Source organism: Cupressus sempervirens, chromosome 5, assembly GCF_028749045.1.
Source record: "Cupressus sempervirens isolate cs-2001-9-10 chromosome 5, ASM2874904v1, whole genome shotgun sequence".
NCBI lineage: Eukaryota > Viridiplantae > Streptophyta > Pinopsida > Cupressales > Cupressaceae > Cupressus > Cupressus sempervirens.
The window spans coordinates 683,185,492-683,208,106 of record NC_143122.1 but is presented as its reverse complement, the minus strand read 5'-3'; the positions used below and the strand labels follow the sequence as shown (position 1 = coordinate 683,208,106).

Below are 22,615 nucleotides of genomic sequence, written 5' to 3'. Positions count from 1 at the left end.
CCCAACATCACACATGAATCCCAAAAGAATTAGAGTGGAAATGATATTGGGTAACCCACAAGCAAAGGATATTTCCCAAGTGCACCATGTAACCACAAGTGATCACATGTTTGTAATATGCAAGGGTCATATCCAACTATCTCATAAGTAGAAAAGAAGATGAAAAAGACCTGATCAAGACCTTGTTCTTGAATTGCCCCATTCATAGCGCACCATGATATAAAAGATAATGGTGACTAGGAGGAGGGAACAACCCAAATGGCTTGGAAGAGATATTTTAAGAACCAAACCTAAAATCCTGAAAAGCAAATAAATCAAAAGAAAATGTAAATCCATAATATATATATAAAGAGTAGCCTTTTTCCAAAGAGATTGGTAGGACTGGATACTGATTGACCAAGATTAGACGAGAGGAAGGATGCATCTTGCAAGGATCTATTGATAATATCAAGGACTAGGATGAGTCAAGCAATTAGAACTCTTTAGGACAACATTTTGATGAGAAGGGATCTCGTACGAGGATTTGCTAAAGCACCTAACCAAGATGATTGCAATATGTGATCAAGCATGAACTAACACAAAGAGATGAGAGATATATAATGGGACCAAGCTAAGGACTAACATACAAGGAATATATAGCTGACAGACCAAAGTATGTATAAGGGATTACCGGACAAAAGCTTAGCATGACAGGATAGTGGCGAGAAAGATAAGATGAAGAGATAGTGGATGAAAGACTTGGGATGAGGAGATTAGGGGATAAAAAGCTCGAGATGAGAAGATAAAGGGAAAGTGTGGGATAAGGAGATAGAGGAAAACCTCGGGATGAAGAGATAAAGGGGAGGAAAAAGCTCAAGATGAGAAGATAGTTTGTGAAAAGCTTAAGATAGCAGAAGTAAAAAAAGGCTCAAGATGAGGAGATAGTGAGCAAAAAGCTCAGGATGAGGAGATAGCGGGGAAGAAGCTCAATATGAGGAGAGATACCTAAAGATAGGGAATGGGAAGGATGGATCCCAATGATGATGATTGGGGTGTGACCAAGGCTTGCAACAAGGATGAGCAAGTGATTAAGAAGGTGATTGGATGAATTAAAAAGATGTGTAATGGAATGGTTCAGTGGATAAGAGATGTCTAGGGGCATTAGGATATGAATGGAGGACATTGGGGGATATGTGGATATCCTAGTGTTAGAAACCAATGACAAGGGATGTACTAGGTGATGGAAAGATGGAGAGATGGTGAGAAGTGCAAGGATAGGAGAAAAAGGTATGACCAGTTTGGGGATGACTAGATGAAAATAGGGCTAGGATGGGGGGGGGGAGGAGAATGGACATGACATGGTCTCCAAGCAATATAGTGGCCCCAATTATATGTTATTCAAGAGGAGGTGGGATAGGATAGAGGGTTGGAGGATAAGTGGATAATGAGGTAGAGGGAAGCTAGGATAGGAAATGTGAATGAGCAGGGAAGATAGGGGATAATAATATTTGGCAGATGAGGATGATGGAGGGCTTATGTGGATGGAAGGGTGGGTGGATAAAGGATATGTGGATACAAAATTTGATTGAAAAATGGATGTCAGAAGGATGACCAAAAGCATGTATCTGGTGGTGGACTTTATTTTTATCAAGATCCAAAGGAGGATGGTGGTTGAAATGGATGGGATGTGGTTGGTATGGTGGGATGAGATGGGTATGGTGGGTGATTGAAAGTGCCCCCAGTGTACAGAGCATTTGAATGGAGGGATGACATATGACGCTTGTTTGCCAAGTTTTCATCATGGTACTTATCCATGGCACTTTAATTGCCAAGTTTTCACCAGTGGATGCTTTATTTATTTATTGACTTTTTCAATGCATTTTTACTCATGGATGTTGGTAGGAAGGGAGGGAGTTGAAAAGGATTGGATTATACAAGCAAAACGATGGGTGAGAGTTGGTAGGTAAGGGATGGGAAAGACAAGAGGTTTGTGGCTAAATGAATGAGGAAAATGGAAAGATCATCATTGGCACACACCTTGAAAGGTGATGAAATAGCAGGAAAGATGGTGTTGAAGGAGGTTAAGGAGAAAATGGAGGAAGAGAAATATAAGGACTAACAATAAAGTTGGAAGATGGAGGATGAGAATTTTAGGATAAGAAGCATATGGACTAAGAGTGGGTTGGGGGGATGAAGGATGTATATATGGAGATTTCGATAGAGTATGAATAGATGAAACTTTTTGAGTAGCATGAATGGATGCCAATTGAGATTTTTCTTTGAGATGCATTTCTTTTATTAGCATCCTGGGTATCCACATGGTTTTTAACTTTTGCAGCTTGGGCCTTCGTGGCCTCCTAACTTTTTCTTTGATTGGGATTAAATGTTTCACTTTTGGAACATGTTTTTTTAGAAGGGACATGTCGAAACTTGGATTTTTGTGGATTTGTGGATTTATGCTTTTTTATTTTGGCATCCAATATGCTTTTAATAGCCATGGTGTGGTAACAAGAACAAAAATGATATGGAGGGATTATGGATGGAGTGATATGGTTTGAAGGTTGGAAGGGATTCAAGGATGAGTGCCTTTGATGATCTAGCTTGTGGATTTGAAGGGATGAAATGATGGATTGGAATATAGGATATGGATGCATATAAATGTTCAAAATGGATGGAGGGAATGAAGGATATGGACCTAAAACAGATGGAAACGAGGAAGAAGTAGGAAGGAGTAGGTCCCAAAATAGATGGAGGAGATAATGGATTCATGTTGGGTATATAAGGACCCAAAATGGATGGAAAGGATGGGGAATTTGGATAAGGGATATATGGACCCAAAATAGAGGGATGGAGAGAAGTAGTAGGATAAAGACCCAAAACAGATGTAGAACAAGATGGAGGAGAACTTTGGGGTAAAGGCGGAAGGACTTGTAACCATGAAGGGGTAGGTGGGATATCAAAATCTAGAGATACACTTTTATTTCTTTGTTCAATATGACGTTCGTGATTTGGAACACAAGATGTGAGGTCATTATTATTTGAAAGAGTTGAAGCTTTGGATATTTGAGTTAGGGCTTCTTCCATGGATCTATCATCGTGGATTATAGGAGATGTATGATCATGAAGTAGAAGGGATGGAAGATTAGGATCTTAATTTGGATGGGTTGATGGAAATGTATCTTGAGATGGAGTACGTATTATGGTAGGATTGAGATATGGAGGGGATAGTGACTGCTCTTTAGATGGAGTGAATAGTGAAAGTGGATCATGTAAGGGAATAAGTGGGATGGTGGGATCTTCTTTTGTGTCATGGGATATTCCAACATGCTTTTGGACAAGATCTTGATAGGAATGGATGGGAGTGGATGGTATGATAGGAGAAGTATGAATGGTTTCTTTAAGTGAGGTAGATGGATGGGTAGGAGGTTCTGTAATGGAAATGAGCTAATGGAGGAGGGACTCATTAGGTTTATTACATGGGATTTGGGTAATGTTAGGAGGAGGAGACGTAGATGGGATTTGGAGGGATTCAATGGGTGAAAGGTAGGAGATGGAAGAGGTTTGATAAGTGGGGTGGACGAGATAGGGATGGTAGCGATAAGACGATGTAAGAGGAGTGATGGGGGTGGGAGATGGATTTGCTTTGGGTTTCCTTATGAAATTCCTTGGAGACAGGTGTGTTGGACTGGGAGGAGTACGGGGATTGGGGTGATGTGTTGTATGACTAGGATTGGTTGGAGGATTTGGAAAGTGGTTTGGAGGAGATTGGGATGGTGTATTTGGACTAGGGATGTGGCTACTAGAATTGTTTCAGAATGGTGGAGACTGGGAGATGAAGGTAGAGGAAGATGGAGCTATGACTGATGTATAAGATGAATATGTCGGCACAATATAAGGAAGAGGTAAGGATGAGGACAATAATGGATTTCCCTTGTCAAAGGTATGGTAGGGAGTACTAGCGCGTATGCATGGAGGAAGGATGGAGTAGTTTGGAGGAATGTTTGGATTGTGGAGGGTGTTGGGAACAATATCTCTAAGGCTTTCAATACACCCATCATAGTCAACCAAATCTTCATCATCATTGGAATACGATGGAGTGGGAGAAAAGTGGGGATGACCAAACTCATCATAATAGGATTGTGACATGATCTTTTGGGGATGAAGGATGAATACAAAAATGCAAATTAGGATAAGTTGTTAAGCTTAGATTTGGATTTGGATGATGAGTTGGGTAGGCATGAAATGTTACATAGTTAAGACATGAAGAGAAAAGGAAGACTTTATGGAAGACCTTAGGAATGATGTTACTAGAGGAAAGCTTGGAAGCTTGGATGAATCTCGAATGAGGCAGTGACTACGCTAAGTATGCCTTTCATTTGGGTTGAATGATTGACCAATGGCTGGGTTGTTGTGAAAGGACTTGCTAACAACTGTTTCAAAGGATAGACAAGTGATCTCTTTAGCAAACAGATTTGATATTTTTTGAAACATGGGGAGGGTTTTGAACACTCAAGCACATAAAACACACCAATAGCCCTATAAGATGTTTGCTAGGATATACAAGCTTAGCTAGGGGTGTCCTTGATATACGCAAGGTATGTGAGGCCTAAATTTGTAGATGAAAGAAAACAATGTCACACAGCCAGGAGGAGACAGTAACCCAAATCTCCACCTTCACTTCCTAAAGGTATAAAGTTCTTTGGGGCTTAGCCAAGAGTGACAAGATTATGCTTCCAAGAGAGGTGTCTTTCGATTCACCTCCTGATATTTATACTTCGCTAGAGCACTAGAGTTGAGGTCGTCCCAAGGGGTGATGAAATCCCTAAGCAGGCCTCCTAAAAAGTGTAAAACAAGACTAAATAAGTGATCTTGGGTTTAAAAGACACTTGTTCATTCCAATTGATGATTTAGATTTTGTAATCTACAATTGAAGACACACATGTTTATGGCATAAATGTTCATTCCAACTTGATAGCGTCATCAACATAAGAAAGATCAAGAGTTTGTCAACATAAGTAAATCGAGTGTCGTCAACATGAGAAATTCAATAAGGAGCAAGTTAACGAGTCAATTTATTTATGCATTCAAGATTGAGTGATTTCTTTTAAAGCCTCAAAGTTGAAGTGTGAAGGATAGTAATGATTATTTGATCCTTGACATTCAAGATTGTGTTTATTGTTTTAAGCATGCGTTCCAATGAAAAATTTGATTTTAGTCCATGGCATTCAAGATTGATTTTAGCAACATTTATTCAATGGGAGATATATTTAAACATGCAAGTTCATTCTAAGAAAAACCTGCAAAAAACATGGTTAGGTTTTTAAGATGCTCCAACCTGCAATGCTACAAAAAATCAATTTGATTAGTCACTCAAAAATCCCCAAAAGCAAAGCTTAACAATGAGAAATTAAAAAAAATAATTTTTTGTTCATTTTTGTAGGTGTAAAAATGCTTAGAATTATCCCTATTCTACATAACCACCAAAATTTGATTTATACTCTTAAAAAAAATAACAACGATCCTGCGAGGTAAAATAGCAATCCCGCGATGCAGGAACGCAGGTGAGAGACTGTGGGATTGTAGTATAGAGAACTAGTGAAAAAGTGTAGAAAAAATGGGCCACAAGTTAAAAAGTTACAGAGCAATCTCACCAAACAATGATCCCTCAGGTTCTTGGGGGAGCGTTCCCACAAATAGATGGGTCAACGAGTTCGCCTAAGGAAGGAGAAACTGAGGGTTTAGGGGTTGACCAATTGGGTAATAGTGTTCTCGCAGGTTTTTTTAGCAATCTTTCCAGTGAAAAACTGACATTCCTGAGGGAATCGTGTCAACAAGAATGCAGGGGTTGTTTTTGACGACACATGGTAACTATGGTTAGGCAAACAATGATCCCATTGGTTTATGGCTGCAATCTCACAGTCGCGGGATCACGTTCCTGGGGTGGCGAGATTGTGAGCAATATGTGTTTGGAAGTGTTTGAAAATGAAAACTGATTATATGGTTGGGAGTGCAATTTCCAATGAGAGACCTGTGTATCTGCAAAAATATTAGCAAATCACCTGCACACACCCACAAGCACAAAATGTCATTTTGGTTAGTTTAGCATAAAAAATACAAAAAACATGATTATAGTGACCCAAATGCGGGGTCCCACTAGGCGTACCAAAATGTATCACCTAATCTAGTAGTGTAAAATGAATACTAACTATTAAATGAAAGCATGTACAAAACTAAATAGTTAACACTTAAGATAGGACCAAGGTTATCACCACAAAAGGAAGCAAACCAAGAACGGTAGGTTCCTTATGGTATAACCCATGATGAAATGGATATGTCCCTGATGGGAGGGGATGTATGCTCACGTGCTCAAGCTTCCAAAGGATGGGAGTTTTTACCAAGTGTGTGTATGGATGAGGGTCTCAATAATGGAGGTATGGAGGGATTTCAATAGTATGATAGTATTTTGGTAGTTTTTAGGCTCTCAAAATAACATTATAACTTTGCATGAAAGGTGGATGATCTTTGTGAAGGGAGAGGGCTTCATTTATAGGCCAAGGGGTAGAAAGATGGATGGTCAAGATTCAAGAATGACAAAATAGTCGGGGAGGGTCAAGATGCACTCAAAGGGGAGCACATGGATTGTGCTTGTTTAAAGCCAATAGGAAAGTGACACTTGTCACAAGGAGGATGAGTGTGAGAGGATAGGATAAGGGTTGGTCAAGGGAGTAATGAGGGAGGTTGAGTATGTAAGAGGGATGTAAGAGTCATAAAGGGGGATGTAAGAGTCATAAATGTTGGAGGGTGAGAGTGAGGATGAGTTTGTTGACTTTAGCTTGGGTTAGCAAGTCTTAACCCTTGCTTAAAGTTGTGCACATGTTTAGGAGGGGGATTAGGCTTAGTTTAGAAAGGGGATTAGGGGGCAAGTGGTCTAGCTTTGATGGGATGTGTTTGTTAGGTGGCTAAGTGAGGTTAGTATGGGTGAATGGGTTGGATTAGGAGTAAAGGTTGGGTTTAGGGATGTTTTGGGGGTTTAAATATTTTATTAAATGATTTATTTAATAAAATAGGGATATGGGATTAAATTAAATAGATTTTGAGAATTTATTTAATTTAATAGAGGAATAGGGATTATTGATAAATTGATTTTGGGTTATTATCTGATTTTATCAATTAGACTATAGTTAATTAAATTAATCAATCAACTAGGGGATGACGATTAATTAATTAAATAATAAATATTTAATCAATAATGTCCTAGGAGATAACTAAATACGATTACCTAGTGATGTAATCAGATTTAGGTGCCTACAGATACATCCTCCACGAGAAAAAATAATTGAAGTTTTTGGGCATAGATTGGGGTTTTGCAAAGGAAAAGTGATAAAAGAAAAAACATCTTAATATTCGTTGATCCAATCAAAGATTTATTCTCTGATCATATGAAACCACCACAGTACAAATTGAGCATTTCTCTCCATGTTAGGCAAAAAATACTTGAACATAGCAGAATCTCAAATTGAGAGGATGGGGCATCAAATGGTCTTGGCATGCTTAAAGACTACCCACCATTGAACTGCAAACAATAAAAAGAGAATTATCAAAAAGGGAAACAACATTAAAAAATAAAATTGATTTTATTTAAAACGCTAGTGAAAACAATGGAAATAGGACCGTCAAAACTAGAAAAAATAGAAAGAGAACACAGGTACGTTACAACATTCGTTTCACTGAGGTCACAGAAGAACCTTTTGACATACCTTTAAACGATCACCAAATAGAAGAAGAGAAATCCCACGAGATTCAACCCAAAAATAATCCTGTAGTTGGACAAGATATAACATGGCAATATGAATAGGGAAGACATTGAAAATGACCAAAGATTGAAGAGGGAAGAGATATAAATTGCTTCTTTTCAACAGTTGGAAATGACCAAAGTTGAATAGGGAAAATATTGAAAATAACCTATCAAACACTATTACTGCTCACCAAACTAGTTGAAAAATGCTCCTCTAAAACGATGTCGTTGCTCACCAGAATAGTTGAAAAATGCTCATGTAAAACACTGCACCCAATATGAGCAAGAGTTCTTCTTTGACCGAAAGCATACCCACACATAACCACAAACCCAACAATTTTATTAATTTTGGCAAAATGAGAATGAGAATAGAAATGACCAATTCGAATAACATATATATATATTTTTGTAATGGACAAAAGTTCATTTTCAGACTAAAATAAGAATACATATTCCTATCCTCCGTTCCAATTTTATACCAAATTAAAAAAATAAATAAATCATATTCTAATTTTCAATGATCTAATAATAATAATTATTTTGTTCATCATAAATGAGGGAGTGCGGAATTTGGCCGTACGAAAGAAATTTAAACGTTTTCCAGTTAAAAAAAAATTCCAGGTACAATCAGAACATCGAAATATGAAATCTTAATATCACAAACCAGAGTACAAGTCGTTTTCTTTAATCACAACAAAATTGGCGAAAATGATCGAAGAGGGCGTGAGAAGTTTTTGACGACTGTATTCTGTTGCGATTACACGCAGAGGATATGGGAATAATTAAAGATGGAAGCGTGTCAGGTGTGCTGCCCGACGTTAATCATTTTGCCGTCAACTATCCTGGTTATCCTTCCTCCATTCCTCGAGCAATTGAAACCCTTGGAGGTATAGATGGCATTGCTAAGGTAAGTGTGTTAATTAAATCGACTGGCTTTTTTCTATTGTTTTTGAACTTCCACGTGGCTCGAGCAATCTATCCGAGTTAAAATCTTGGTATTAATCGTATTTCAGACATGTCCCACAGAGAGCAAATTTACACAGGGTTGTCGTATAATTTTATTTTGAGGGTTTTGAGGACACAGAGATTTCTACATTCTGTTGATTCTTAAATTTGAAAAGAATTCAAAATGGTGGTAATTATAACAAAAGTCGACGAAAGAAAATAATCTTGCCTAAGAAGGGGAGCAAATTCGACATTGCCTCCACAATGGACACCGATTAGCTCCAAAGCACTTCAAAATAAAATTGTTATTTAATAATACCTGGATGAATTTATGGACCATCCTTTGTACGGGGTTGGCTTGAGCCTGTTTGGTGAGATTTTAAAACTAGTTCAGATTCAAATGTTCCTTATCTTTGTAAGTCCTCAATCTTCTCACATGTCGCGGGGGTTATGAGCTGATTTGTTACAGTACGACGGATTTGAATCTCGGCCTCGCTAGTACGAGTGTTATTCAACAGCATCGCATGACAACCACTTGTGCACTGTGGGGATATACTAGATAAAACTTGGTCATACAACAGACTGGCATAAATGTCTCTTTCCGCGACTTGTAATACAAAGGTTCTGAAACTGAAGAAGGATAGCTTTAACCGAGAACAAATATTTTAATTGGAGTAGATTACACATGGAAGTTATATATTACGGTATGGTGGTAAAAGTCAATAACTAGGTTAAATGTAATTTTTATGGCAATAGAAGTGGATGGAGCAAGGATAATCTCTGCCCTACTGTTAGAGCTTCTGGGCCGCTAATTGCCAATCACAGGGCCTGAGATGATCTGCCTGGAAGAAAGCGGGCCCAATAAATGAACCCTGACTCATATTAAGCACCAGAACATAATTTGATGAAGCCAAAACCGCCTTCTTGTTGACTAGTTTTTACCCTAAACAGAAGTCTTAATTCTACCCTTTGTAAATGAACGTTTATCAATCTGTATTGCATTTCAACACAATCAACAAGGTCTGAATTTTGTTAATGTAGTTAATCAGTTGGGGCCTTAGACGACTGTGCAAACTTTTCCAAAAGTAAAATAAATATACTACAATTAATTTCCAGCTCTGGTTTATTATAAATGAGTTACAAGATGAAAATACAAACTTGAGACTTATCCTGGTCTTGACATAACCCTGCTTTTGTGTCTCTTTCTTTGTAGGAAATTTTCAGATCAGACCTTGAACGCTCTTGCTGCCTGGTCGCTAGGGTAAAAATGAGGCAATTATTATGGTGACCAGCTCTAGAAATTCTGTTGACCCAGATCCTTTTAAATGATCGCTGCTCCTTGCTGATTAGGGTTCCTCTAGGTATACCACTCAGCTGCAGATCTGGGTTTTCGCAAGTCTCTCCCAGATTTTGGGTAGATGACTGGAAAATGCTGTTTCTCCGAGTCACTCTTGTTTAGTCTCTTTGTGTTTGCTAGGGTTCACTGGTGGAGCAGCTAAGATCTGATTGCAAAATGGTTGCTGATTCTGCTCTGACTGTTGCAGGGTGTAATGGGCTCTAGAATGATAGTTTGAGTGGTCTAGCGGCTTGTAGTGCTATGAATGTTTTCTTTAGCCTACGAAGACTGGCTACCAACCTGAAAATCAATACCTGCGCCAGGTTAATAACAGGAATCTCAGTTCCAAGCATACAAATAGAAAGAAAATTGACAGTATGTGGTCAGGAATTTCTTTCAGACCTTAGTGGCTGTTAGGGATTCCATTTTGGCAATCACAACTTTGGGAAATTACTCCCCAAACTCTTATCAATTCTTCATTTAATGGTGCTTTGCATTAAAATCAATATAGATGGCTGTTTGGGATGAGGGTGCTAGGGTCCAAAGGCGCTGCCTTATTTCAAATTTCAAAATATTTACTTTTTATTTTTATTTTTAAAAATTATTTATTTATATTATAATTTACTTTTTATTATAATTTTATAAAATATGTTTAAAGTAATGTTTTTAAGTGGTGCTAAAATGCTTTTAATGTGCTACGAGCTGGCTGATCTAATTAGGAGGGTATGTTGAAAATGATAGCTTCGGTCAGATATATAACAATCAATAACATCATATATATGCATGTGTATATATCAGTGTACCTTGTGTATACTGATATATATACATACATATTCATATTACTTGAAATAATATTAATCTTATTGAAAACAATATCATCTATACATCAGATTGTAACATTATATGATTCGAAATATATTATCAATCTGTATTTAGAGATTAATACTTGCAGATTATTGGCATTTCATGTTGCAGAGAAGATCTCGATTGAGCATTATTATGGGGATCATTTTCAGATTGGATATTTATTTATTTGTGCAAGATCAATTCAGATCGAACTTGATAAACACTTGTGTTTCTCAAGCAATAAATCCCGATTAGAGATTGGGTGTTTAATTGAGATGAAAAGGCAATTCATGAGGCATCCCATGAACAGACATGCCCCCACTTTGTGGATTTATGGAGACATGTTCGCTCATGGGAAGTGTCTCTTCCATGTATACTTAATGTTGATCCAATCCACAAAAGGAGCCTACGAAATCAATTAATGGTCTTCCTCTTGGAGATTGGGTATCACCAATGTCAGATTCAGACTCACAAATTATATTCAGTATTTTTCAATATTGTTTGGCATCACATACATAGATCAAGATTATCAACATTCTGATTCCAACCTACAAAGAAAGTAGAGAGATTAGTAATAATCATATTCTGAAAAATGAAAAGACGTCCATAGTTCTAATCTGAAATAAATTCAATCATCTTTAACATGGTATCAGAACTTTGCTAAGGAAGATCCAATTAAATTTGAGAGTTCAGATAATTTAAAACTCAAATATTTTCCCTCTTGAAATTGAAATCACATTCCATTCTTCATAATGTAGAGCGTAATCAGATTTGAGGATTGTCTTGAAGGTGCAACCAATTTTACATCATCGAAATTTAGAATCATGATGATATTGAAATAAAATAAATTAGACTCATTTGTGGAAGAAAACAAATTAGAACCAGAAAATGATCCTGAAAAAACTCAATGGATCGAAAACAACAAAAAGGCTATGAAACTTACAGTAGATGCAGTTAGGGATCATATAGTACTATCTTATCAAAACAAGATACTGCATATCTAATTCTTAAATCCCTTGAAAGCACATTTGAAATAAAAGACACTAGTAGAATCCTTGCTCTAAAGAGGCAACTTAATCATGTAAAAATGAACAAGGGAGAACCAATCACTGCATATCTCATGAGAATCACAGAACTAAGATATCAATTCTCAATAGTTGGAAATCAAATTGATGGGAAAGAGTTAACATTAATAGCTCTAGGTGGCCTACCAACTTCATGGGAGTCATTTATTCAAGGAATAAGTGCAATGTCAAAATTCCCTAAATTTGATAGATTGAGAACAAATTGTTTACAAGAAGAATCTAGATCGATGACCAGTGGAAACTATCATAAACCCATAGATGAGGATATTCACATATTAAACACAAATTTTCATAAGAAAAGTAAGAAGAAAAATTTCAAAAGAAAGAAGATTACTTATGGAAAGGGATCATCCAAGAAGAGGAAACATTTTCTAAATACAATGTTTTGGATGTGATCGGTATGGACACTATGCTATCAAGTACCCTGATAGAACAAAACAAGTATCCTTTGCTAAAGTTGGAAAGACAAATATAGAATGTAATCTTGAGAATTTTATCTTCTACTCAGCATTATCAAGCAAAGTATTTAATAAATTCAATACCTGGGTGATTGATAGTGGTTCATCAAGACACATCACAGGATTCAGAGAACACCTAGATACTATGGTAGAAGAAATTGACAAAGAAGTAACTATTGGGGATGATTCTGGACATCCAATAAAGGGGTCGGAACTTGCACTATAAACATGAAGTCTGACATCCCTCTATAACTCATTGGAGTATTGTTTGTACCGAGAATAAAGAGGAACGTAGTATCCACTTCTGCTCTTGAAGACAACATACATAGGATTACCTTTATTTATGAAATTTTTTTGGCATGGCCAAAGAACTCTACCTTAAAGAAAGCACAAATTATAGGTATAAGACAAGGACATCTTTACATACTTTGCACAGACATAAATGGAGCGCTTATTCACGAGACCTCTGACTTCAATGAAATTTGGCATCTAAGATTAGGACATTCATTTCCGCGCCCTACCTTCAGTAGAAAAAATGGTGATAGGGTTGCCCAAACTAAAACAAATTAATGGAGGAGTATGCAAAGTTGTGCCCTAAGAAAGAATACAAAGGGGACCTTCTGAAATAGTTTTAGTAAAACCAAAAATGTATTAGAATTAGTTCACTCTGACTTATGTGGACTCATGTCTGTACCCTCTATGGGAGGTTTCTTATATTATGTGATATTTGTAGATGATTTTTCTAGAAAGACCTGAATATATATTCGTAAGTGTAAGAGTTGGAATAAAGCCTTAAAAGATTTAAGGAGTTTAAAACTCTTACACAAAATTCGAGTGGGAAGAAAATCAAAGTATTGAGAATAGAAAATGGGAAGGAATACATCTCAAAATTTTTTAAAGAATTTTGTGTAAATGCTTTTATTAAGAGGGAGTTTATTGTACCCTACAATCCACAACAAAATAGTGTTGCTGAGAGAAAGAAGAGAACTATTGTAGAAGCTGCTAGAGCAATGTTGTACGACCAAAACATAGAAACTTCATTTGGGCATAAGCCTCTAGGCAAATTGTCTACATTCAATATAGATGTCCTCACTCACATCTAGATAAAAAAACTCTTGAAGAAGCATTTACCGGTGTAAGAGGATTTTTGGCTGCCTTGTCTACATCCATACGCCTAAAGAAAAGAGGTCTAAATTAGAACCCACTGGAAAGAAAGGGATATTTGTTGGCTATAGTGCAATATCAAAATCCTATAGAATATACATACCTAAACAGAATCAAATTGAAGTTAGTAGAGATGTCGTCTTTGTGGAAGATGTTGCTTTCAAAAGATCTAAGAGCTCTCATGAGATAGAAATTCAAGATTCCCCTAAAGACAGAGGAGGATCTTGCTCCTGAGATTTAGAGGGAGTTTCTTGAAGAAACCATAAATGAAAATCAATGTGCTCCAATAGAAGATCTCATCAACAACAAAAAGAGACCACTTTGGGCCAAAAAGATGATCGAGGAAGTTGAAAATTATGGAGCACCCAAGGGACTTTTAGAGCAAGTAAGAGACCCCACAAAATTTCAGCTATGTTGCCTTGATGAGTGAAATCATTAATTTAGAACCATCCAATGTTATAGAAGCTTCCAAATATCGAGTATGAAAAGATGCTATGATTGAAGAGTATTAGTCCATTGTAAAAAATGATATATGGGATACAATACCTAGACAAAAAAAGAAATTTGTTGTCTTGTCCAAATGGCTCCTCAAAATCAAACATGTTGCAGATTTTAGTATAGAGAAACACAAAGCTCTTTTTGTTGCCAGAGGTTTCTCACAAAAGGAAAAGGAAGGTATTGATTATGAAGAAATGTTTGCACTTGTTGGTCGGTACACCTTTGTTAGAGCAGTAATAGCTATTGCAGAAGCTAAAGGCTAGAAGATCCATCAAATGGATGTGAAAACTGCATTCTTGAATGGGACCTATTGACACAAAAGTCTACACCCCTGCCTGACGTGTTATCCTCGGGCGACCTTGTGTAACATGGAAACAATCTCAAAAAGTGTGGGACTTGAAATCAGAAATTGAATCTCCGGAGAAGGCCGACTTCCTCACTATCAAGGTGCACCTAAACTAAGACTTAGAAGGAAAAGGGAGAAAGAGAACTGAAATTAAAATGATGAAAGTAAATGCGGTGATGCACTAAGATAGAAACTACGGTTACAACTCTACCTATGGCTGCACAAAACATCGATGAAACACTCAAAATACACTTAGCTTCACTCTATTCTATTTCCTAGGGAACCACATGCAAGTTTGGAACTGATTGAAGTGCTGAAAGGAAAAGATATTTCACTACACAACAATTGCTAGTAGACTTAACACAATATATGAATCAAGAAAAACAAAAAAGAAACATTCACTATAAGGCAAATACATGCACTAGACAACAAAGTGGCTAGAATAGGTAAGAAAATGAGAAGTTTCATTAATGAAGGGCAAAAGTTGTAGAGCATAACACTGCTGCAAAATACAAGCCAAGAAGAGCCTCGAGAAAATATTTACAACTTGCCTTTATAGATCAGGCATAACTCAGATGTTTACATTGAGTTCAAATCCCATCAAGATTGGAGTTGAGGTTGCAGAGAAAGTAATAAATGGTGAAGTGCAACTTGTCGTAGAAGTTATAGGAAGAGACCAAAATAATACGCTCAGCCATAAGAGGGATCAAGTTCAAAAGATGTGATCGTTATATGCATTAAAGAGGCATGGAGTGCAATGGCATCGTGCAAACAAGGCCCAAAATGTCACTTTGCATTAAAGAAACAGTCCTTGTAACGTGTCATGGCTGCAATAGACCAGTTTGTACTGTTGTAGAAAAATGCGTGATGGGATAACATGTAGGGTTAACCCACCCACATATTCCTGTATAGTTGACCCATGTGGAAAAGATCTGATTTGCCCAGGAGAAGGGTGGACACTTGATTAAGATCTTCCATTTGAAATGGATGATCCAGATGTTGCAAAAATCTCCCCAATGAATGATTAAAATTTAAAACACAACCGTCGATTTAGATATCTTCATTTCTAATGGACACTTGAGATGTAACAAAGAAATCCCCAATATGAGATTAAATCCAACGACTGTCGCATCTTTGCAAAGGCAAAGAAGAGGTTTTGCAAAAATGGAAAGGCCGTTAGATTACACGCAACTCGGCAAAAGAAGAAACTGAGTTTACTCGGTTAAAGAACAAATCAACTCAGTAACTGAGCCACTCGGGAGAAGAGTAAACTGAGTCAACTCGCTTAAAGAACAACCTGAGCTAACTCGACAAAAGAAGGAACCCGAGCCAACACAAAATGTTAGCCACCAACTTTAGTGTGTCAACCCATTGCAAAGAATCCAACCCTTTGAAGATCTCTTAGATCGGTTATCAATGATAGGTTGAATGGGGGCAAAAATGGCCAACAAGACCATTGAAGAAGAAGTCTATTTAGAGCGACTTGAAGGCTTTGTGATACATTATGCAGGTTCACATGTATGCAAATTGAAGAAAGCCCTATATGGACTTAAATAGTCCCCTAGAGCTTGGTATGACAGGATTGATAGCTATCTTATTGTATTAGGATTTTCACAAAATGATGTAGATAAAAATCTTTATTTTAATGTAACTAATGATGATATGACAATACTTATTTTATATGTTGATGACCTGCTAATCATAAGAGAGGATCACCTTATTATTGAATGTAAGAAGGCCTTAGAATTTGATATGAAGGACTTGGGCTTTTTACCTTTGGGCTTGAAGTCTAGTAGAAATCAAATGATATCACTCTCAGTCAAGGAAAGTACACTATTGATATTCTGAAGAGATTTGGGATGTTGGACTGTAGACCCATGTCTATACCTATGAAAACTTACATAAATTGAAGGAAGTGGCAACAAAATCAAAATATGTAGATACTACTTTCTATAGATATATAATTAGATCATTAATGTAATTAGTGTTGTTCTGCATTTTGTCACCACAAAAATGTAGATAACAGTATGAAACTTTTTCAACTTAGTTTCTCCTTTCTTCGCGTTGATTCATTATTCAATTGCTTAGTATTGAACAATCAATTGACCCCAATTGGTATAATGAATCCTTTTAGTAAAGGTTTTTGTCAAGTCCTTTTAGTTTTTTAGTTTTTTGAGCCTATGCTTGAGTTTTGAAGCCTTCAACGCCCTTTTTTGCGTTTTTGAGTGTGTGTTTTAATGCTTTTGGTCTTTTAGTTTTGTTTAAACTGTTGTTTTCGGTTTTCCCTTTGATTTGGTATGTCGTAGGGCTTAATCAGGCTTGACAGTGAAAATGTATGACAGTTTAGGTGCCCAAAAAGTGTTACCTTGAGATGCAATTGCATATGTAAAATATCATGTTATATTTTAACATTGGCATTCACTTTTTGAAAAATATAACATAAATTCACTTTATTTTATGTTTTTAAGTTACTTTATTGCTTAAATCTATCACTTAGTGACTAGTGCACTTTATGTTATATTTTCATGTTGAGTTGCTTTTTAATTTTTTCACTTAAGTGACTTTATTAACTGTATAGTTTGGTTTTATTTTTGAGTTGCTCTATGTTTTAATTTAAAACATCTAAGTAAATATTACTTTTTGAATGATATTTCCACATAGTAATTGAACTAAATAGTGTAAATGTTATTTTGACCCCATTAAGTGATATTTCCTCAAAAAATCAATTAAACATGTACTTAACTGATCATTGAAGTTATGTAAAGGCAACTTTTAACCCATTTACATGCAAATATGTAATGGACCTCCAAGAGACTGTTTTGCACTAAAAATATATGTAGTGGACTTCCTAGAGTCCATTTTGCATAAAAACCTTCTTTAAATGTAATCCACTTTACATGTAATTGCATCTTGAGTCCGCATTTTGGCTTTCCAAAGTCAAAATTGTCAAAAACATATTACATATTGCATATTTTTAAATTATGTAATGCCTTCCCAGGAGTGCGTATATGAAGGATTGACATTTACGTGCAAGTTTTAAAATATACAAAGAGCCTTGGAAAATGCATTTTTGCACTACTTGCATCATTTTGACAAATTTTAAAACATGTAAAGGCACTCAAAGAGTGCGTTTTGCATCTAGACTCCAAAAAGCAAGATTTAAAATATGTGATGAGGCTTGGAGAGTTCGTTTTGCCTCTTACATGTTATTTAAAATATGTGAAGGCACTTGAAGATTACGTTTTGCATAAAAGACCAACATAGATGCATTTTAAAACATGCCATGCCTCTCCAAGAGTGCGTTTGGACTCCCAATACATGCATTTGCATCTTGAAACCACATTTTTGCTTCCAAGAGCAAAAACGTCCATGCTTTTGGTCCCCAAGAACACGTTTCTCCTTAGAAACTCTAGATCCATTCATGTTATGGCCTAGAATCTCTCTATCTAGGGTTGTTTTTACCTCCTTGGGCATTCCCATGCATTTGGTCCAAATCCATGCAAAAAATGTTGCATTTTATGATCTTTTGGAGTTACTTTTTGAAGAAAAATGTCCAGATTAGGGGCTTTTTGGTCATGTTTTTACTCCAATGCAAGTCGTTTTGCTGTTTTGGCCCTAGTATTTGCCTTCAATAAACACATCTGTGCTTCTCCATGGCAAAAATGACTTGTGTAATGGCTTTCTAAGACCGCATTTTTGATAAAAACGGGTTCTACTTGGAGTTTTTGATAAAAACGGTTTGTGCATCGAAGTTTAAAGACCACGTTTTTGGCATTTCCATGCCAAAATGTCCATTCAATGCTTATCAATATCCATCACTTGCAAGATTAGAAGAGTCAAGAAGTTGTTGTGGGTTCGAATTTTGAGGACTTTTCTTCAAGCCTATTAATCCTCCACATTTGACTCTTTGATCTCCAAGTAAGTAGACATTTTCAACTTTGCTTATCAATTCATGCTTATCTTGTTGCATATTATGGCTTGTTATTGCACATTTGTCCAAATATATGCCATGTAAACTGCAAATCCTCTTTAAATAAGATGAAAACATTTATTTTCAAGTGCTTGGAATTTCCCCAAATTCCAATTTCGAATTTGTATAGAAAAGTAGCTTGGTATTTGCCGTGTTTGAGTAAAAAACCGAAGGTATGTTTTTGTTTTGTGCTTGTTTTTGTTTGTTGTTTATAACTTTATTGCTGTTTTGTTTTTTGAAAGGCTTAAGGTTCTTTCCCAAGAATCCACAATCATTTTTCACTTTCCACTTTCCAACTTTACATGCAAGTGCATCACACCATTTCACCAACACATGTCAAAGCACATTGCTTCCATTTCTTTCATATGTAATTACATTCCAAGAGCAATTACATGAAATTCCATCTTCCATTCACTTTTACATGTAATCTCACTCTCCATGTGCAATTACCTATAATTCCATCCTTCATATGTGTTCGAACGTAATCTCATCCTTCGAACCTAATTGCATGATTACATGTAAATCACTTTACATGTAATTGCATTCGTAGAATCTGACTTTGGTAGGTCATCTTTAAACATCAAGTCACCATTTGCACACATCCATATCCATCCCAACTTGCATTCTTGGTCATATCCACAATAGCCTATCTTTGCCCACATGCAATCCACCCTTTAGAGTTCAATTTTGATCCTTTTCACCCAAATGCGTATGCTCTCCAGTTCATTTCCAGCCATCATATGTGTTCCATAAGTGTCTAATCCATACTTTAAATACTCATCCCTCATGGATTTGTCATTGTAACTCAAATCCCAAAGTTTTCATGGATCCAATCTCATTGGAAGATGTTTTTATCATGTTGCGGAGCACTCTTCAAGATATGTTAGAACTTCTTCAAAGAAAAAGTATCTCGTTGAGAAGATAAGCTTTGATCCTTAGGAAGCAGTAATTCATTTGGTCTCCATTTTGCCATGGATGCTCGAGAACATGAGTTCGTGTGGAAATGCACTTTGCTTCAAAAAAGAAAAAAGAAGTTGCAGATGCTGGTGGGAAATGTTATTCTAGGTTTACATTCAGACATCATAGAGAAGGTGTTCAAAGTGTCAGAGACTCCAGAATGTGCCAATCTGCAAAGGAGAATTCTCGACTATTATCGAATGAGGAAAAACTTGATCAAATCAAGTTTTCAAAATGACAAATAGAAACTCCAAAGAGAATGCGGTGGTGCAGAATACAGGAATTCCTGATCCCCCAATCATCACGAAGTACAAGGCTTTTGCTAATAGTCTAAATGATTGATTTTATTAGAATCAACTGTTTGAACTTTTTGTGTCATCTTTCTTTATTTACAATGTTTGTAGATTGTAGAGGATATATTGAATGAAATTGTGTAATTACATGTAATTCGATTTGCATGTCCTTATGACATGTAATCCAATAATTTTTCTTGTTTAGTTTGAAAAGGTCAAAGTTGGTTGAGTTGCTCCCTTTTTTTTCCTCCTTTTTCTCAACTTGTTTGCCTATATGAAGGAGTGCCCCCTCATTGTAAAAATCATCTTTTGTTGTATGCAAGAAAGCTCTACCAAACTTGTGCAAGCATAACTTTGATTGTGTAGTACCAATTTGGGAGAAAAGTGAATAAAAGAAGCAATTTGATTCGAAGCTTTGACTGGAAGCAAATGTGATAGAGCAAATCAAAAGCTTTGACTATAATTTGTGCCTATTGTCTTTGATTCATGTTATTATTGTGTGTTCAATAATAGACATAGTGAGTTAAGTTGCAATCAGAGCTGAAGCTTTGACTGGGAATGATAGTGGTGATATATAAACTAGAAGTTTTGATTGTAGCTTGTATTACCATCTCAAATTCACGAAAAATCGTTAGAATTCCCTACTTTTGGAAGTCTTTGCGCCCCAATGGTAGAGGTTATTCTTATAGAATAGATTAAAACAGGACCTAGAGTCAAACCAGTACGCCTTCAATCAGCCTTTGAGTTGGTGTTGGTTTATCAGTATCATCTTTTTTAGCTATTAGATAGAAGTGTAGTTTTCATCTTGCCCATTACTTGCTCTACAAGTAAGTGGATTTTTTCTTGAAAGCTAAGAGGAAAGGATATTGGTAACACCCCTTACAAATCTCTCAATGTCTTGCTTACCTTGAGTTAATCCAAGGAACGGTGGGAAGGGGGAGCCTTCCCTTTAATGTAGGAGAGACTTTGTCTCATATGCTGTGGCTGGTCTACATATTTTGCGATTGAATTTTAACAAATCGTCGGTTGCAAAATTTCCACCCAATACTTGGTTAACATAAGACTAAATATTTGTTATGCAGTGAATGCTTTAAGCCAATTTATGTGCCAACCAAAGGAGATACATCTTGTTGCTGCGAAGCATATATTGAGATACCTTCAAGGTACCACTGGATATGGTCTCACATACAAAACTGTAGACCTAGATCTACGTGGATACCTTGATTCAAATTGGGCTGGAAGTGTAACCGATTAGAAAAGCACATCCAGTTGTTGATTCAGTTTAGGGTTGGCTATGATTTATTGGGTCAATAGGAAACAATCTTCTATGGCACAAAGCTCAACAGATGCCAAGTACAATGCAACCTCCATGGGTGCAAGAGAAGTAGCATTGCGCCAGAAATTGCTTGGGGAATTATTTGGTGAGCCCTTGAATCCTACTATTTTTCACCGTGACACTCTGAGTTGTATTTAACGTTTAGTGAATCTAGTGTTCCATGAGACATGGTAGAAAGGAATTTTATCCCCTTGGAGTGTATTAGTACAAGCGATCAAACAACAAGCATTCTCACCAAGCTTCAATCTTTAATGGCACAAAGCCCAACAGATGCCAAGTACATTGCAGCGTCCATGGGTGCATGAGAAGCAGTATTGCACCAGAAATTGCATGGGGGATTATTTGGTGAGCCCTTGAATCCTACTATTTTCCACTGTGACAATCTGAGTTGTATTTAGCCTTTAGTAAATCTAGTGTTGCATGAGACATGGTAGAAAATAATTTGATCCTGTTGGAGTGTATTAGTACAAGAGACCAAATAACAAACATTCTCACCAAGCCTCTCTCTAGAGTGAACGTTGAACACTTTAGGAAGAAACTTGGTATGGTTGAAATGTAAATTATTTTTAAGGTTGAGTCTCAAATTGTTTATTTGTACTAATATACATATACACACAGAGAGTTAGAGTAAAGCGTTAATTTAATTTCATTTATTAAATGCGCTTTACTCCCTTCTTAAGATTTCACTTTATGCACTTTTTGCATTCTCATTTAATAATTAATTAGTAATTATTAATTAGCATTTACCTTTTAGGTTACCCTTTTCGGGTTTTAATCTCTTTCTATAAGGATAGATTGTTTGTAATTATCTTACATCTTTTTCATTTCTGAGAATACAATTTGCATATTTTCAGAGCAAAACCCTTGCCTCCTCTTGTCTTTTTCTTCTCTGTGATACGTTTTTTCATGCAGGTATTCTTCGGGCTTTGTGGATCTATATTGCTCAAATCTTTCATGCACATATATAAAAGATGTTTAATGCGTAAAGTGTAAACTCTTTTTTCTTGTGGGTGACTCCATGACTTTATTGGCCCCCTGTGCACATTGTTGATAGGTGACAATCTTTTGGATAATGTACACTTGTATTTGACAATGTAAGATGATGACTTTACGATGATCAGCCTCACTATCATGATGACTATCATGTGACTTGATATTGGTGGACATGTCATGATAGTTAGCATCTCTTGGATGTTCTAATGGATATCATGAGGGTTGATATCAAGTGAAGATCATTATGGTCCTTATGAGATAATCATGGTGGATAAGTGTCTCCATGGATATGCCATGATTGATTATGGTAGACATCATGAGACTTGATGACGGTGCACATGCCATAATGAAGATGTGTTATGAAGAATGTCATGTGACTTGATCTTCTTAAGTAGCATACTATATCTTCTAATATCAGGAGTAAGGTGATATCACTGTATATTTGGTTAGTTTTATCTTGTCTAGCTGAGAGGGAGTATTGAAAATGATAGCTTAGGTCAGATATATAACAATCAATAGCATGATATATATGCATGTATATATATATCAGTATACATTGTTTACATACACGCATATTCATATTACTTGAAATAATATTAATCTTAATGAAAACA

The 22,615-nt window shown here is 36.3% G+C and overlaps 1 protein-coding gene across 2 annotated transcripts in view; it reads left to right on the top strand.

Moving 5' to 3' along the window:
- The first annotated feature begins 8,329 nt into the window (after positions 1–8,329).
- The window catches only part of LOC149557781 (uncharacterized), a 115,233-nt gene continuing 100,947 nt past the window's right edge, over positions 8,330–22,615 (top strand). For both annotated transcript variants that reach the window (XM_089832279.1, XM_089832280.1), the window contains exon 1: positions 8,330–8,681. In XM_089832279.1, the coding sequence (XP_089688405.1) occupies positions 8,547–8,681 (135 nt within the window). In that variant the 5' untranslated portion in view covers positions 8,330–8,546. The remainder of the gene's footprint in view (positions 8,682–22,615) is intronic.